This window comes from Drosophila teissieri, chromosome 3L (assembly GCF_016746235.2).
Source record: "Drosophila teissieri strain GT53w chromosome 3L, Prin_Dtei_1.1, whole genome shotgun sequence".
In the NCBI taxonomy this organism is placed as follows: Eukaryota; Metazoa; Arthropoda; class Insecta; order Diptera; family Drosophilidae; genus Drosophila; species Drosophila teissieri.
Window position 1 is genome coordinate 20,472,187 of NC_053031.1, and position 18,072 is coordinate 20,490,258.

At 41.9% G+C, this 18,072-nt stretch overlaps 4 protein-coding genes across 5 annotated transcripts; 3 read left to right on the top strand and 1 right to left on the bottom strand.

Annotated features, from left to right (window-relative positions):
- Positions 1-268: 268 nt before the first annotated feature.
- LOC122617105 (alpha-soluble NSF attachment protein) lies at positions 269-2,575 on the top strand. The gene is made up of 4 exons (XM_043792808.1): positions 269-516; positions 1,175-1,490; positions 1,548-1,868; positions 1,968-2,575. Exons 1-4 carry the CDS (start codon positions 425-427, stop codon positions 2,115-2,117), a joined length of 879 nt encoding a protein of 292 aa, XP_043648743.1. The 5' UTR covers positions 269-424; the 3' UTR covers positions 2,118-2,575.
- A 1,246-nt stretch (positions 2,576-3,821) lies between these two features.
- On the top strand, positions 3,822-6,903 carry LOC122617104 (serine protease inhibitor 77Ba). The gene is made up of 5 exons (XM_043792807.1): positions 3,822-4,328; positions 5,334-5,763; positions 5,834-6,104; positions 6,162-6,530; positions 6,590-6,903. The coding sequence occupies exons 1-5, from the start codon at positions 4,313-4,315 to the stop codon at positions 6,854-6,856; spliced, it is 1,353 nt and encodes a 450-aa protein (XP_043648742.1). The 5' UTR covers positions 3,822-4,312; the 3' UTR covers positions 6,857-6,903.
- Positions 6,904-10,181: 3,278 nt separating this feature from the next.
- Positions 10,182-12,136, bottom strand: LOC122618641 (retinoblastoma-binding protein 5 homolog). Its single transcript, XM_043795222.1, has 7 exons — positions 12,034-12,136; positions 11,755-11,975; positions 11,494-11,700; positions 11,253-11,434; positions 11,080-11,199; positions 10,392-11,020; positions 10,182-10,331 (listed from the first exon to the last, which is right to left on the bottom strand). Exons 1-7 carry the CDS (start codon positions 12,050-12,052, stop codon positions 10,243-10,245), a joined length of 1,467 nt encoding a protein of 488 aa, XP_043651157.1. The 5' UTR covers positions 12,053-12,136; the 3' UTR covers positions 10,182-10,242.
- Positions 12,137-12,480: 344 nt separating this feature from the next.
- LOC122618642 (eukaryotic peptide chain release factor subunit 1) lies at positions 12,481-17,199 on the top strand. Of its 2 annotated transcripts, none has more exons than XM_043795223.1 (8): positions 12,481-12,535; positions 13,098-13,360; positions 14,432-14,607; positions 14,671-15,140; positions 15,202-15,357; positions 15,430-15,627; positions 15,689-15,836; positions 16,875-17,199. In XM_043795223.1, the coding sequence occupies exons 2-8, from the start codon at positions 13,275-13,277 to the stop codon at positions 16,955-16,957; spliced, it is 1,317 nt and encodes a 438-aa protein (XP_043651158.1). In that variant the 5' UTR covers positions 12,481-12,535; positions 13,098-13,274; the 3' UTR covers positions 16,958-17,199. The 2 variants fall into 2 exon arrangements, with proteins under 2 accessions (XP_043651158.1, XP_043651159.1); XM_043795224.1 differs by having other exon boundaries at positions 12,535-12,571.
- Positions 17,200-18,072: the final 873 nt, after the last annotated feature.

The following is an 18,072-nucleotide window of genomic DNA, read 5'->3' on the forward strand; positions in this document are numbered from 1 at the left end:
TTTGAACAGAAAGCGTATAAATATACTTTAATAAAATATCTGAAGAAAAGCTGTACGCGTTTCTGTAACATTTAGGGCATCTTAAAACTAAGAAAACTATTGTGCTATTTTATAAAATTTCACCTTCCAGATAATTGGAAAATTATGACGCATACAAAAAAAATTTAAATCGGGTTTAATGCAGTTGATGAGGATTTTGTACAAACAAAACGTTATTGCCCTTGCACTTTACAACACTCGAAACAGCTATTTGGAGTATGCTAAGAGATGGTAACACTGGTGAAGTTCTGCGGTCACACCAAGTGAGCATATTGATTTTATTTCTTCGAAAAAAGATCCCAATACGTACACACTCGCTGAAAAGCCGAAGAAGTCTTAAATTTAGATGCAATTATTAGTGGCGCGGCGGACATAAATCCTCGACATGGGAGACAACGAACAGAAGGCGCTCCAGCTGATGGCCGAAGCGGAGAAGAAGTTGACCCAGCAGAAGGGCTTTCTGGGATCGCTGTTCGGGTTCGTATCAAAGAAATGTCGCAATTGTTGGGGGAGTGGGGAAATGAGCTGTGTCTGGCCTAGCCTAACTAGCTACTTCCACATCCCCAATTGCTCCAGGTACAACGGTAATAGTTCGCGATTCCGTAGTACCATTCCATTAATGTATATATGCACCTAGTTACCATAATACGTATACGCAGTTGTAGACTCTACGCCTCCACCCAGAAACCAAATAACGCAAAATTGCGTCTTACACATAATTCGTTTTAGATATGAACTACAAAAAGTGTGGAAACTATTAATAAGCCATCCATCCACCATAATACATATTATCACAAAACAACACTTGTACAGGTTTTGATGAATCATAGTGTAAAACAGTTTAGCAATCGTAGAAAACGCAAAAAAAGAAATTATATATGTAGATATGTAGGATTATTTTTTTTGGAACTCCAATTCGTACTTGCTATCTACTTTAGTTTGCTTAAGGTATTAAAAGAAATCCAAGTTTAAACTATACGATGTTTAGCTGGACAACTTAGTAAAGTCCAAATAAAAAAAAACATGAAAACAAAAAGTAATAAAATCATATAAAAATCATCATTAGTTAATAGTTAGTCCTCTAGAGCTTCGGATGCACAGTTAAGGCTTTACTAATCGATATCCACTTTTCCAGAGGGTCCAATAAGGTGGAGGACGCCATCGAGTGCTACCAGCGGGCGGGCAACATGTTCAAAATGTCCAAGAACTGGACAAAGGCAGGCGAGTGCTTCTGCGAGGCAGCAACTCTCCATGCGCGGGCTGGAAGTCGGCACGATGCCGGAACCTGCTACGTGGACGCCTCAAACTGCTATAAGAAGGTGGACGTGGAGAGCGCAGTCAACTGCCTGATGAAGTCCATTGACATCTACACGGATATGGGACGGTTCACGATGGCTGCCAAACATCACCAAAGCATCGCCGAGATGTACGAGAGTGATCCCAATACTCTGGTGGGTTCGCGTGTGCACCTCTAGGCTAATTACATATTAATAGGCGATTCCTTTCAGGCAAAATCTATTCAGCACTACGAGCAGGCGGCTGATTACTTCAAGGGTGAAGAGTCGGTCAGTTCGGCCAACAAGTGCATGCTGAAGGTGGCCCAGTATGCTGCCCAACTGGAGGATTACGAGAAAGCAATATCTATATACGAGCAGGTAGCGGCCTCCTCGCTGGAAAGCTCTCTGCTCAAGTACAGTGCCAAGGAGTACTTCTTCAGGGCCGCTCTATGCCATCTGAGTGTGGACCTCCTAAACGCCCAGCATGCCATAGAAAAGTATGCGCAGCAGTACCCAGCATTCCAGGACTCGAGGGAGTTCAAGCTCATCAAGGTGCGTTTCAATTTGGTTTAGTTACCTTTTTCGTGTGGGTCGTCTATGGTTTTTGTAGCTCTTGCTCAATATTATAAATATTTTAATATTGAACTACAGGTGTTGTGCGAGCATCTAGAGGAACAGAATATCGAGGGATTCACAGAGGCCGTCAAGGATTACGACAGCATCTCCCGGTTGGATCAGTGGTACACAACTATCTTACTGCGGATCAAGAAGGCTGCGGACGAGGATCCCGATCTGCGATAAACAAAATCAATTAAACTTTCTGATAAAATAGCGTACACATTTATTAAATGCTTTATTCGGTTCGGATATTAATCTACCTATATATAACTAAAAGAAAATTATTAAACGTGTTGCATTGCTTAACCTGAAAGCACCCAAAAGACGGCCTGCTTAAACGCGTGAATTAAACTTATTGAATAGTCCATATTCCCATATTCCTGAGTTTAATTTAACGCTTGTGCAACGAATGAAGAAATCAGCAGAAGCCGAAGCTCACATTGCGCTACTCTATTCTATAAAAACTTTATTATTTCTAATGTGGAGTGATTAGAGATGTTATGTTTGTCTGTTTTTGCATTAATCTTGTTATTTGTGTAAGTAGCCAATCAGTAAGTTAGCTGATGTTTTATTTGGGTGCGTAACTTACCCTATAGAAATCCGTATCCACTACTATAAATAAATTGATAACTTTCATTCTATGTGTGTACTGTGTTAGATAATTTTGAGAATAACTAAAGAGTCCCTGGTAGCGAATATGAGTTTCAAACCAATTATAATTCCATTTAGTGCACAGAAATAAAATGAAATATACAGGTTAGACTGTACTCATATACACAACCTACGAATAAATTATATGTCCAAGTAAACATTAACGATTACCCCGATAAATATCCAAAAGAGTACACGGAATTATAATAAATACTTGAGGGTCACATTTATAGAAAATTCCATCTCGCAAAATTTTAACGATGTTTAGTAGATCAACTAACTATAAACATGTACGATGCGAATTATAATCCAAAAAATGAAATTACGACGGAGTTGCGAAGATTACGCGGTCGCTGAGGATGAATAAAAATAAGAATAAATACATCAAATTATTGAAAGAATATATCCAGGTAACACACAACACCACTGAAACCCCCACACATTTAATTAATACTAATGCAAAGATCCTGGCAATGCCTCTATGCATGCATTGCCACAGATATTTCCAATTAAAATACTTTAATAAAGTTAATGCTTGGATTAATCCTGTCATCCTGTCTTCGTATCCAGCTATTTATCTTAATATACGCACCACCAGTCCAGCAATATTCATTGTCTGTCTATAATATTAATAGTTTGCACCTGTGCCCTTGGGAGAAAACTATTTTTACCTTAGAGTTTGAGCTATACGGCAGTTGGGAAACAAGATTTGTTCGGTAGGGATATTAGAGGCGATATTTTTGGGATATGAGTACTGCAAGCTCAAACTTCCACTTAAGTAGGTGTATTGGACTTTTTATTATTATAAAATATTTTTGAGTTGCAGCTACCATACAAAAAACTCTTGTTTAAGATCATCTTAACCAATATTGCGTATACACTTGAATACATGTAGCATGTAGTTACCCTTAAAACATCTTGGCTTCAAGCACAGCTCTATGGAATCTATGGAAGAGTTTCACATCGAAAAGTGCGACTGGAGTTACCCCGGCATTTCAACCAGTTTCTGTATTAGTCCGCACAGGGGATAAGCTGCAGCACATAGTAGTGATTCCACTTGATTTCGCGAATCTCATTGTCAAGAGCGGCAGACAAAGGTCTGCCAATATTAATACAGCAGTTCTCTCGCATCCGAATCCGAATCTAAACTGATTTGGAGTCGGACTCTCTGAGTGCTGGCGGTGGGATGGGATGACCATATCAGTACGGGGCTCTGGATCGTCGATGGAGCAGACTCTCAGTCACTCAGCTGATGCTCGTGCGTTAAGTTCACATTGTTGTGGGGAGTTGTGAGTGTCATTGTACGTGCCATCGGGATCGATTTGCCATCGAATTCTTGGCAGAACAAAAACCACAAGTAGCTGGGTCCAGAAATTGAAATAAATAAATAGAATTATATAAACGCCAAACCCATACGCGAACACCCATCTATACGAATAGCCTCCTGGCGGCTGTGTATTTGTATATCTCTGGAATTCCCAGTGCATTCCGGTTTTCGAATAGCACCAACCAACAACAGTGTCTATATAAACGTCGCTTTGTCAACATCGAAAAACCCCAAAATACATCAATAAAAGGTTTAAAAACCTCTCAATAATTAATGCACACCCACATGGTTACGCAAAAGTGTGATTCATTTGTGTGCACAATTAATAATAAAAAATTATAACCCCTGCCTGGAGGTCTGATAAGCGAGGCTTGAACCAATTCCTGATCCCAGCCTCAAAATGGTTAAAATGCCAGGTAAGCTTCGTAGCCAATTAATTATGGAATATTTCCCAGTGACTTTTGTTTTAATGGCAATCAACAAACTGATTTAATATTTACTAGTACTCGAGTGTACACAGCAAACACGTATGTACACATATACATTTTGTATTACTTACAAACATATGTATGAGGTCGTCAATGGATCATCGCTATCAGTTGGAAAATGCTTATTTTTACGCATCTGGGAATTATATACATAGTACTCACGCGAATGCCTTTTGAATTTCATTAGATTTGATTAGTCCGCATCTATATCAGATTTTCAGGGAACTTTTCAAAATTAAATTGTTGGTTAAAATCAATCGGAGTTCCTGGTCAACATGGCTTCTACATATGTAGATTAGACTTACATTTTAGAAAAATAATCCGAAGGTCGAAGGTTGGATTTCAAAATGCAAAATGATTATTTAAAGCGAAATGTAACCCACTTACCTGTCTTCATAGTATTTAAAATCAAGAGAGAATAAATAGAATTAAATAGTCGAGTTCCCCAACTATCTGATACCCGTTACTCAGCTAGTGGAAGTGCCAAGGAGAAATTTCTACACTAGCAGATTTTGGCGGTTTGTGGGCGTAGAGTGGGCGTGGAATTTTTGTTTTGCCAAATTAAGAAAAAATAAAAAAAACGAAAAAATATCAAAATATTTTTCAAAAGTGTGGGCGTGGCCAAAAGTTGTTCTGAAATCGATAGAAATGTCTATTTCTATGGAGTCTGCATGCCTAACATCCACTTTCTAGCTCTTATAGTTCCTCGAAGTTCATACGAACGGACAGACGGACGGACAGGCGGACATGGCCAGATCGACTCGGCTATTGATCCTGATCAAGAATATATACCCTTTATATGGTCGGGAACTCTTCCTTCTGCCTGTTATATACTTTTCAATCAATCTAGCATATCCTCTTACTCTACGAGTAACGGGTATAATTATGTGACAATAAAATCATACAAACGTTCTAATATACACATAAATCCAGATTGCGTGGTGGTATGCATTCCACTGCTTTTGGGAACTATCTTCGTGTGCTCGGCGGATCCTCAAAACAACCAAGCGCCCCTCCAGCTTTCAGTGGGCAATCCCCTTACCGCTTTCACAGCTCCCACGGCTTTTCAAAGGGGAGTCAGCCATATCCAGTCCATGAGAAGCAACTTCGATACGGATGTCCTGGTCAGCATTTCGCAAGGGGTCCAGGACTTCGCCCTCGATCTCCTACAGCGCATTTCCGTCGAGGTGGAGAAGGCCAACAGGGATTTCATGATATCGCCCTTCTCCGTCTGGTCACTCCTGGTACTTTTATACGAGGGATCCGAGGGAGAGACCTACAACCAGTTGAAAAAAGGCCTGCGGATCAATGTCGAGGATGAAAAGCTGCGAGGAGCCTACAAGGTGTGGAGCTCATTTCTGAAGTGAGTTTATCGGATTTAAATTAATTACATATTTATGGATCGCATAATTATGAGCCTCTTCCTTCTTAAGCATAACCACTTCCACCATCGAAGTGGCCAGCCTGCAGGCCATTTACACCAGCAAGGAGTATCACATCAAGGACAACTACCGCGAAGCCATTCAGAACTACAATGTGCAGCCAATGGAAGTCGACTTCTATAGCCCGGATTCCGTGGTCCAAATTAACGAGGACACAAATCGCACGACCCGGGGACTTATTCCCTATACCATTCTGCCACAGGATATATATGGAGCCAAGATGTTTCTGTTGTCCTCTCTGTACTTCAAGGGCCAATGGAAGGTGGGAGATGAACTTATCTACTTTATAAATCTTTTGAAATATCTTTTTCGCTTGCAGTTTCCCTTTAACAAAACGCTTACAAGGGAGGAACCCTTCTACAGCGAGAACGGCGAGGTCATTGGAAAGATTCCAATGATGGTGCAGGAAGCGAACTTCGCCTACGTCTCCAACATAGAGGGTTTGGACGGCTATGTGCTGGAGCTGCCCTACGGCACCCAGGACCGTCTGGCGATGATCGTGGTGCTCCCCAAGCGCGGATTCAAGCTAAACGACGTGGCCAACAATCTGAAGACCCTGGGATTACGGCCCATCCTCCAGCGACTGGCGGCATTCCGGAACAGCGCCTCCGAGGACAACGAAGTGGAGGTCATGTTGCCCAAGTTTGAGACTTCCACAGATTTCACTCTTAAGGGAATCCTTATCCAGGTGGGAGAACTTCTAAATCCAGTCTGGACCTTAATATTTGAAATACATTTCAAACCCAGATGGGCATTCGCGATCTGTTTGACGAGAACACCGCCAACCTAAGCCGGATGTCGTCCGGCTTGTTTGCCAAGCTGGTCGTCCACTCGACCAAGATCATTGTGGACGAGCAAGGAACCACGGCGGGAGCTGTCACGGAGGCAGCGCTGTCCAACAAGGCCACACCGCCCAAGTTCCAGCTGAACCGGCCCTTCCAGTACATGATCGTGGAGAAGGCAACCGGACTGCTGCTCTTCGCCGGACAAGTGCGGAATCCCAAGGCGGCCTAAAGATCCGAACTAGACTTCATTCACATACCACAATAAACACGTTACGTTAAGACTAAATGGGTGTTTTCGTTACGGATCCTTGGATAATTCAGGCGTAGCGACGGCCTAGTTGAACTGCCGTACTGCATCCTTCAAATATTTACCATGTCACTACAGGAGTTGGCATTTTTCAGAAATGGGAGCCAGGTTTTACCGACTTGTGGGCGTAAAAGCGGGCGTGACAAACTTCGAACCGCATGGGCTCTAGTAGCGTCTGCTTGCTTATAAGCACTATATGCTACTATATATATACTTTAGTATCAACCCGAAATCTCGACGTTTATCCGGACAGAGAGACAAACGGTCAGACAGACGGACAGTTGTTAATCTACGAGAAGCTGGTATAAAAAATGCACGGAACGTGCAGTAGAAATGGAACATCAAAATTAAGACGACGCGGCTTGCAGTATGGCATTGCACAAATTAGAAAAATTAATATTGGGATCGCAGGCAATATAAAGCTCGGATTTCTAGGGCATTTCGGCAACGTGCTCAGATTGTTGGCCAATCAATGTGCAACTGACTCTGTTGCTGATACGAAAAGTCTAATACAAATCTTGCGATCGCAGACAACATGAAGCTCGGATTCCTAGTGCTTCTCGGCAACGTGCTCAGACTGTTGACCCATGACTGTGCAAATAACTCGGTTATGACGACCACAATGATGACCCTAACTGACCATGTGGATGATACGAAGGCTCTAATACAAAACATGACGGCCACAATGCAGCACTTTGCCTTCAACCGAATGCAGGTGGAATTCGCCAAAACAGACCTAAAAAACTTTGTGGTGGCGCCATTTTCGGTGTAGTCACTTATGGTTATATTCTACGAGGCAGCAGTTGGAGAGACCTTCGAGCAGCTGCAAGATGTTCTGGGGATTTATGTCGATTATCCTGAACTGCGCGAGTGGTTTTTCACCGGTGAGTAATAAAGTCTAGTCATTGCATTTGTGCAGCTAGTGCATTCCAGAAAGTGTACATAGATGTAATTACTATAATCTATAATCTATTAGAATATGTAACACGATATAATTCTGATGTTTTGTATGGCTTTTTCTTTACACTCTAGTTCCGAAACCAATGACACAAATATTCATTCGATGCGTTACGCTTTCTACGACAAGAAAAATATAGAAATTGTGCGAGAATACGATAGTGTAATCCTTGAGGGCGATCCAACTTCATTATTGACATTTTAGGCAAGCCGGGGGCAGTAGATTTGCGAAGTTCAACATCAATTAATATAATCAACGAAGATGCACTCAGACATTCCCTACTCGAGGTACGTAAAAGTCCATATTGCCTCTCAATTGCCAACTTTGCGTTTTATTGAACATCATTTAAAGATTGGAATTGAGGATCTGGTACACAGCTATAGGGCAAATATAAGCCGCATGCTGTATACTAATGAGATTAGAAGAGTGTTCCTCTCGAACTGCGACCATTTCGCCCGGATAGTCGTAAATGAAGAGGGTGCAGTGCCGCGAAAATCTGGCAAAAATAACATCAAGGGTCAGTTCCATGTGAACAGGCCCTTCATATACCTTGTCTTAGAAAGATCATACAACCTGCTCATCCACGCCGCAGTCTTCCAGAAAGGTGACGTCAAGTAATGGAAATTAACATGAAATGCATTGCTTTTATCTTTGACAAAATTTTAAACGCCTTTGAAATTTGTGGGCTTTGCAGTGGATGTGGCCAAAATGTTGTTTGTATATCGATAGAACTTTACATGACAGATAATTGGCAACCGAGAACTTTAGGCACTAGTAATCTTGTAAGATAAAACCGCATGCACAGGAAGATAAGACCATTCGAATAATATAGTCAATAATGCAAGCAACAACGATACTCAAGTTGAAATAATAAAGTCATGTGCACGAAAAGCAGCTATAAAATGTGGAGCTCAAAATTGATTTTGATGATTTGTGTGGTGCTGTTTGAATATACAGAGTTATAGTTTATAATAGTTTTGGCAACCGAATGAGCCAGAAAAAGATCGTGTTGTAATCTGAAACATCGTGGGCTGTTATACTTCATTGTCATTTTGCATGGTCCTGCAAAAAGATCTTGCAAGGAGTTGAGGATTTTTTCTTCGATCTCCTCCACCGCACATCAATCGATCCTCAGATTACCAACAAGTTCCCCGCGTGTTCTCTGCAGGTGCTCCTTTACGAGGGATCATCGGGGGAAACCTATGACCAACTGCGTCAGACCCTGCGAATCGATGTCGGGGATGAAGCATTGCGTGCGTTCTCTAAGGCGAGAAACCAATACCTTAATAAAGTCAGTAAAAATAAGCCATGCACTGATGAGATTAGGTGAATGGCTTGTTAATCGATTGCTTCTTCTGTTTATCATCGGGAGTTGAGGTCGGTTCCCTTCAATAAGTATTCGATATAGAGTAGCTACTGGGATACCATCCGGAGCTATAATGTTCCCGTGCAAGTGGACTTTAAAATCTGGGTGCAGTGCGTCAGATCAACGAGAACATAAGTCGCAAGGTCTCATAAAGAACTCTGTGCAGCAACGTTATTTAACTGGAGCCAAGATGTTTTTGCACTGCACTGTTTATTAAAGGGTCAGTGGAAGGTAGGAATGGGTTGGCATTTTCCAAAAACCCTTAAGCATCCCCTCCTTTCTTGCAGTTCTCCTTTGACAAAAAAATTACGAGGCTGGGGCCGTTCTTGGATGAGAACGCTGCGGTCATCGCCCAGGTACCGATGATGGTAAACGGTCTGAACGCAACAGTTGTTAAGATGCTCAACGGCTCTCTCAAGTGCCTTTCGATGGTCGTGATATTGCCCAGCTCCCGAGTTACATTAAACACCGCCACCAGCAATCTGAAGACCATTGGATTGGAACCCGTTCTTAGGGGGTTGGCCTATTTTAAAGAACTTTTTGGTTACTAAAGACAGAGGTCTTTATGCCGAAGTTTAAGTCAACTTCTGACATTTCACTGAAAGAAATCCCTAACCAGGTTAGTTTTGCTTAAATTACATATTAATAGGAATAAGTGAACAGTGATCCACCATAAACTATATGAATGGGCATTTAAGATTGGTTCAATTATAAAAAAGCCAATATGGACCGAAGGGCCACAAAACTGTTAGCCTCACTCTGCAAACAAACCACCCAGATAATGTCGACGAAGCTGCCGCAGCTGCAGCTTTGATGACCAGCAGAATGGCGGAATTCCAAATCCTGCTCAACAAACCATTCCTGTACTTGATTGGGGAGAAGAAATCTGGCCTACTTTTCGCCGATCAAGTTTGGTATCCCAAGGCGGATTTGCGATACAAGCGAGCCTTTATTTAGATACAAAGAGAACGATTACGCAAAGGCTTATTTTTTGGTACGTCCGGTAGCCTTTTTGCCACCCACGGGCTGTTGTTTATCTTTACTGGCCTTGCTAGAAATTAGGGGGTGCGTTTCTGTAATAAGGAGTTAATGATGGTTAAAGTGTATGTTGAAGCATTGATTTTTGGTTATACCATCAGTGGGTGCATCAGGTAAGCTGACATCATAGAGCTGCATGCGTCGTCGCTTGGAAGCCAATATGTCGTCCTCATAGTCATGTGGTTCAGAGCTGAGCATAACTGCACTTGGCTCCAGTCCGTCTTGACCAGCCCAGCCATCCTCGGGATCCTCCACTTCCGGTGCCATTGGCAGAAACTGTAGCGCATTTTCGTCCTCGCCCTCCTCGTCCGAGGAGCAAAAAGCAGCCACCGGCTCCACTTTCTGCACGTCCACCTCAATTTCCTCGTCCTGTTGCGCGTCTGCGTTTAGATCCACAGACTTGTCTTCGTCCGCAATGTCGAACTCTGACTCCCGCTCCTCGTACTCTACGTTTTCATCTAATTCCTTAAAATCTGGTGCAAAGGCAGACCAGTTTTCCACTTGATTTTGAGCCCAAATTGATACCAGACCGGAGCTGATGCTAGCGATAATAGGTCGCACAGGATGCCACACCACGTCCAAGAGAAGCTCACCCTTGGTGCCGTGCAGGATCTTCACCAGGTTACCAATAGACTTTTCCCAAATGTAAAGAGCATGCTGGCGAGCACTGCCAGCGCATATGTACTCCCCATCACCGGAGAAACAGCACTTTTTCCAGGTGGTTCTAGATGGAATTGGCATTGATCAATTAAAGGGTTTGAAAGGGTTCGATTCACAGCTTACTTATTAACCAAGTCCTGCAGCTTTTGTATAGGTTCCGGTTCACCGTCTTTGCCTAGAGTGATAATTTCTTTTGAGTCATAAACACGAATAACTCGATCTGAGGTGTTAATAAGAAATGCGCTGAAAGATACATTTGTTACGTACTGAAGTCCTGATTTCTTATTACTACATACTCTCCCCGTCTCGCAAACTCGATGCTTTTTACAGCCGTTGCACTTGATGTGCCTACAATAATGCGAAAACTGGCGACCACCTCAAAGGTGTCAACATCTAGCACGAGTATTTTTCCCTTGGCGTTGCCTGTGTAGATGTGTTTGCCTCTGCGATCGAATGAAGCCACGATGTTCAAATCACCCTGGTGAGGAACAAAGATTTCAATGAAAATCACGTTGAGAATTCGATGTGCAAACTTACATCGGAATCCAAGGGCAGGCAACGGTGAGTTCCGCCGACCTCTACCAGAACGGCGGCATACCTCATGGGGCAGACCAAAAGTCGGTTGTCATTTCGCGGATCGAACTGGACTTTTAGCACAGGCGAAGGGAACCTGTACTTTTGTTCTAGTTCGCCAGTAAGCACATCCCAAATGCACACGTTGTTATCCGTGGAAGCTGAAAGTAACTGGAGTGGATTGGAAGATGTAGAGGCTATGAAATACGGCAAGGAAGGCCCTACCTTGTGACCATTCCTGGTCCAACTGAGACTGCAAACGGGATGCACATGTGCCGAAATAATTTTGGCAATGCCCCGCGTCAGAAAATCCCAGATTACGATGCGACCATCATTGCATCCTACGGCCAAAAGAGTTCCGTATTTGTTAAAGGCACACGTCACGGCCAACGAAATGCAGTCCAGGGAGCCGTCAAACTCCTCCGGGTAGTTCTGTCCAAATGATTCTTAATAAAGCGGGAATTATTTTCTACATAAACATTGGAATTTAGCGGCAATCCTCACCCAGCAGCTCCAAATTCATTTTTGTTTACTATCTTCTTCTTGAAAAATGGGAGCTGACATTCACACGGAACTGCTATAACATTTTATGTTACAGAGGAAAAGCCTAACATAAAACGGTTTATTCGATAGTAAAGGTTATACTCTTTAAAACTTAGGAAAATATATATTCGTATACTAAATTAAGTTTTTCGAAAGCAATAATCTGCATTGGTGTACAAAATTGTTTTGTATTAATAGAACAAGTTCTGCTAATGTTATAAGTGAAATTACTAATATTAATAAGTAAACATATAAAATTGTTAAATTTAATTGCAGCGTTGAATAGTAAATTTTAAGCGGCATTGAATAGTTGTTTAGAAAGTTTTCTACTAATTAATGAGCTTTAGGTGTGATGGTGTTATCTCTGTCGCAAGCGATTATATCAACGATAGTTTACTATTTTTAGATATCGATAACGTCATCGGAGTTTGGCCACCTCTATTTTCTGAGCTCTGTGCACGTTGTATGTGAAAAATTTATGCAGATGTATTCGCCAATTGTAACCAAGCCCGAATTGTGAATTTGCAAGCAGAGACCGAGCATCATAATAAGCGCTCTAATTGGAGAAGGCAAACATTTCGAATTCAGCTATTTCGGAGACGTTTCGTCCGTGGCACTCAATGGTGTCAACGTCACCTTTGGAGCAATCGCCCCCTCTCGCTCGCTCTCCCTCTCGTTGCCAATTTTTTGCTGGCCCTCTCTCGCTCACTCCCTTCGAAAGCTTAACGGTTAGAGTGAAAAAATGAAATAACCCAGTTTCGAATTTCGTTCACAATAAAAGTGCGGGCCTTTAATGCCAAATAAACATTTGGTTTCGAATTGTTTTTCAAATTCGATTCGTAGTTTCCAGCTTTCCAGTTTGACAGCGAGAGAACGAGAGAGAGCGAGCGCGCACAAAGTAGTATGCAATTACGGTGCTCGCGCTCTGCTTGTGCTTTCCACTCCACTCCTCTTCTTAGCTTTCCCCCCATATGTACTCTGTGTGCGTGTACACGATTATTTAAAAACAATTTTAATCGTTGTAGTGTATTCATCGCCAGCCACGTTAAAAGGAAGAACGTGTATGTGAATACGACCAGCAGAGGATCTAAGCGAAGGATTCAGGAGCCCAAATTCTCAATCCCCATCCCACACACACACACTCTTGCACGTAAGCACGCTCTCTGGGAGAGGAAGGGTAAATAAAACAAGCAACGAGCAAAATGTCTGGCGAGGAAACGTCTGCCGATCGCAATGTCGAGATCTGGAAAATCAAGAAGCTCATCAAGAGCCTGGAAATGGCCCGTGGGTGAGTGGTATCAATGATATAAATGTCCTTTTCCCCCATCCGATTTGTGTACGTGTGGGGTATACACAATACATGGCTCGAAAACAACAACACGGGGGTGGAAGTGGGCGTACTGGAAGTGGGTGTGGGTGGGGACGTGGGGGAGCAGCAAGTACAACAGCCTTTCCTTGTTGTCGCCGTGTGAATCTTCTTTACATTGTTTTCAATCTAAGCACGATCCCCCGTCTCTCGCCATCTCTTCTTTGCATACGAGCAACACGTTTTTGTCGAGTTTTTATCAGTTCAAACTAGACTGATTGAGAGAAAGAGAGAGGAGTGAGTGAGTAATCGCCTCGTGGCCGTTGTGCGTATGCGTGCATGTGTGAGTGTGTTTTTGCCCCGAAATGGGCCAAGCTTTGTGGACCCCTCCCTCTCACTCACCCTGCCTCGCTCACTCCCTTTACCCGGTACTTACCGCTTCACACCGCTTCACACCGCTTCAGTGTGGGAAACAAGGTCAGCAAATAGAGTGACAACCGCAGGAGCATATCCACTATTTAGATATATATCTTTTTGTCAATATGCGCCACAACAAATCTTCAAATTGGAGTTGGCTACTGTTGCCAATTGGGATTCGCTTTGCACAGCTATCTTTCTATTGGTTTTCAGCCAAATGAGAAATAAATGTGTACTTGTTATTTAAGTGCTGTGTCTTTTATTTTGTTTCCTTAGTCATCGTTGTATTATACATTTTTACAATATACAAATTATAATTAATATGTATTACACCGATTGAGAAATTAGGTTGCTTTTGAGAGACAAATTCGTATAAAGCCTGGAAATTAAAAAAAATTGATTATTTCCATTACATTTCTATAACACATGCAAATTATAAGTAACGTGAATGGAAACCTTAGAAACTAAAGAGCATTTTCAAAAATGTAGCCCAATTCAAGGCCAATTAGATAACATTAAGTAGGTTGCTATTATATGCAACTGGCTCGTGAATATACGTTTATGTAGCACTGTTGCTATGAAGCACTGTTTGCCACTTCTGCGCCTCACTTTCTCCCTTGTTTGGTTTTCTTGCAGCAATGGAACCAGCATGATTTCTTTGATTATTCCGCCAAAGGATCAAATCTCACGCGTCAGCAAAATGTTGGCCGATGAGTTTGGAACGGCGTCGAATATCAAGTCGCGTGTAAATCGTCTGTCCGTCCTTGGTGCCATTACGTCGGTACAGCACAGACTTAAATTATACACCAAAGGTAAGCTGAGCCTAGAAATTCCACACAATCATAATCTAATCCGTGCCACCTGCTCAATTTCAGTGCCTCCCAACGGTTTGGTCATCTACTGCGGCACAATAGTCACAGAGGAGGGCAAGGAGAAGAAGGTGAACATAGACTTCGAGCCATTCAAGCCCATCAACACGTCGCTCTACCTCTGCGACAACAAGTTCCACACGGAGGCCCTCACTGCCCTGCTCGCCGACGACAACAAATTCGGATTCATCGTGATGGACGGTAATGGAGCGCTGTTCGGTACCCTTCAGGGCAATACCCGCGAGGTGCTCCACAAGTTTACCGTCGATCTGCCGAAAAAGCACGGCCGTGGTGGTCAGTCCGCCCTTCGTTTCGCCCGTCTGCGTATGGAGAAGCGTCACAACTACGTGCGGAAGGTCGCCGAGGTGGCCACCCAGCTCTTCATAACGAACGACAAGCCCAACATTGCCGGACTCATCCTGGCAGGTAGTGCGGACTTCAAGACTGAGCTCAGTCAGTCTGATATGTTTGATCCTGTAAGTGGGAGTTACCCTATTTCCCTTAATGCCACTAAGTCTTAGGCTTGCATTTTTTCAGCGTTTGCAATCAAAAGTCATCAAGCTGGTGGACGTGTCTTATGGTGGGGAAAACGGTTTTAACCAGGCCATTGAACTGGCAGCCGAATCATTGCAGAACGTGAAATTCATACAGGAGAAGAAACTCATTGGTCGTTACTTTGATGAAATTTCTCAGGTGAGTTACTCAAGCGAGTTCTGAAGCATTTTTAGAGTAAAAACCACATCCAATTCTTACTAAATCTGTTAGGATACTGGCAAATACTGTTTCGGCGTGGAGGATACTTTGCGGGCACTGGAACTTGGCTCTGTGGAGACCCTCATTTGTTGGGAGAATCTGGATATTCAACGTTATGTTCTCAAGAATCATGCCAACTCGACGTCAACGACAGTATTACATTTGACGCCCGAGCAGGAAAAGGACAAGTCGCACTTCACTGACAAGGAGGTGAGCTCAAAATTGAAAAATGATTCTACTCCGCATGCTAACTGGTAATTTCATTCAACAGAGCGGGGTAGAAATGGAGCTGATTGAGTCTCAGCCGCTCCTGGAATGGCTGGCAAACAACTACAAAATGTTCGGCGCCACACTGGAGATTATCACGGATAAGTCCCAGGAGGGAAGTCAGTTCGTGCGAGGTTTCGGTGGAATCGGCGGTAAGTTTCAGCGCTCAACCATTTGTATACCACAGAATGGCTGGCTAGTTGTAAATTGATATTGTACTAAACAAATGCTGCAATTATATCCATTCCTCTTCCCTCATGCTGCTTTCACACGGTCGTCAACGCTATAATGTAAATGTTAAATTCTAAATTGGTATCTCAATTCGATATGTAGGCATTTTGCGCTATAAAGTAGATTTCCAATCCCTACAGGCCGACGAGCCGCTGGAGGACGTCGATCTCAATGACTATTAAGCCTGGTGGGCTGCGAACGGGTGTCGATTATGCGTTACATACATAATAAACCAGTACTTTTTGGGAAACCTCGTAAAGCAAAACGTTCAAATTGATTAGGAACCAATTTACTTGCCACATAGTTTTACCTATGTTCAGCGTAGCCGTTCAATATTTATCACCAATAGGGTCCCTCATCAGTCGGATGGTGCATTTCCTTGTCGATCAGATCAGCGTGTATCTAGATATGTACCTATACGTTTTACCAAATTTTTTAATTAGTCGTGCACCAGGCTGAACCGAGTGCGAGGTAACTTTTAAGCAGCAAATTAAATTCGTATTTCGTACTCGTAATTCAAAGGGATATTAGCGCATTCTCCGTTCATCTGGTGCGATTTTGACTGCGGTTTTAGGAGCAAAAGATCTTCGGTGAACATGCCACTTTCGAACGTATCTGCATTTCCCCTATTCAAATTACAACCGAGTGTTATAAGAAAGTATACAAATCTAATCCATAAAATTGTAATAAAAATTAAACAAGAATAAAAACATCACACATATATGGATGTGTGTTTATATTCAGTCGCAAAGTAAAACCAGGGGTCGATATATTAACTAGTGTATGAAAAGCTAATTAGAAACAAAGAAGGTGAGATTCTGATGTTCACTTGAGTTCGTATAAGTTGAATTATCTGTGTTGTGACTTTTTCCATTTAATTTATTATTCAATATCTGCTTATGTTCCCCAAAAGTTTTGTTTTCCATTTTGATAATATTCAATCATTTGTCCCTCTGTAGGTATCTTACGTTACAAGGTGGACTTCCAGAGTATGCAGCTCGACGATTTGGACAATGACGGCTTTGATCTAGATGATTACTAGAAAATGTTTCTATAGAAATGAATTTGCAACTACCGTCGACCGCAAGCTGAACTGCTACTACATAAAACCAGGAAAATCAAATAGAATATTTTAATAATACGAAAAAACACACAAACCTTCTTCCATTTTAACGTTGTTGGCGAAAAAAGTAAAATTTAAAATAATGCATATAAATACAAACGATATAATGTTAAATCGAGGAATACATATTAAAATGCTACCGTTTTACGTGAACAAAATAATAATTCGTTAATATTTTTCGAGCGACTACAATAATACGCTTTGTTTCCTATAGTGTTTGCTATAAGAATAATTGTATTTGTTTGTTTTTATCATTCTATGATAATTTGAGTAAGGAATTTGTACTCAACGCAGATAAAACTCCGACCCTGGTATCTTCTCGTTAAGAAAAAATGCTGGTGGCCACTCGGAGAATCTCCAGTACAGCAATGAAAGCAAAGTGAGATGGGCATTTCATTTTGTACTTTCTATTTGTTGGCACACTGGAAATAGTTTTCTACGAGATTCCCAATTGATTAGTTGTCAATGCACGTGGCCGACAACAAGTACAAGCACTAGCACTTGTTTTGCGCTTGATTTGCATCTAAGATTTGGATAGATACATCTGGTGAGCTGAAACTTGTTTCTGTGAGTATCTGTACTCGTTTGAATATTTGTAAATAGAATAGCTGTACATTCGAGATTCTGTAAGGCAAGTTACGAAAGCATTACAACGAGAATTCGAAAATGTAAGCTTAGCTAAGTTATACAGTTTTAGGCTGACTTGACCAAGTTTTCTAGTCCCATGCAGTGTAAACATAAATATTGTTTAATCGATAGGGTAAATATGCAAATTTTGTGATTTGGTTTGGTTTCGGGTTTGACAATAATGCGTCAAGATGAAAAGAAATCGAATTAAAGAGAACATTGATAACGAGGAGGGGCTATTTAACGAGAGCCTTAGCTAATAAGGGATGTTCTTCGTAAATCACTATTTGGTTTTCAAGTTTAAATGACAGTAAACATGATATAAATTCTTTATTTTATTTGGCTTTCGTAGTGAAATAAGGTTCACTCTAATGAGCACAAGTGTGGTGCTGTATGTGTATTTCTAC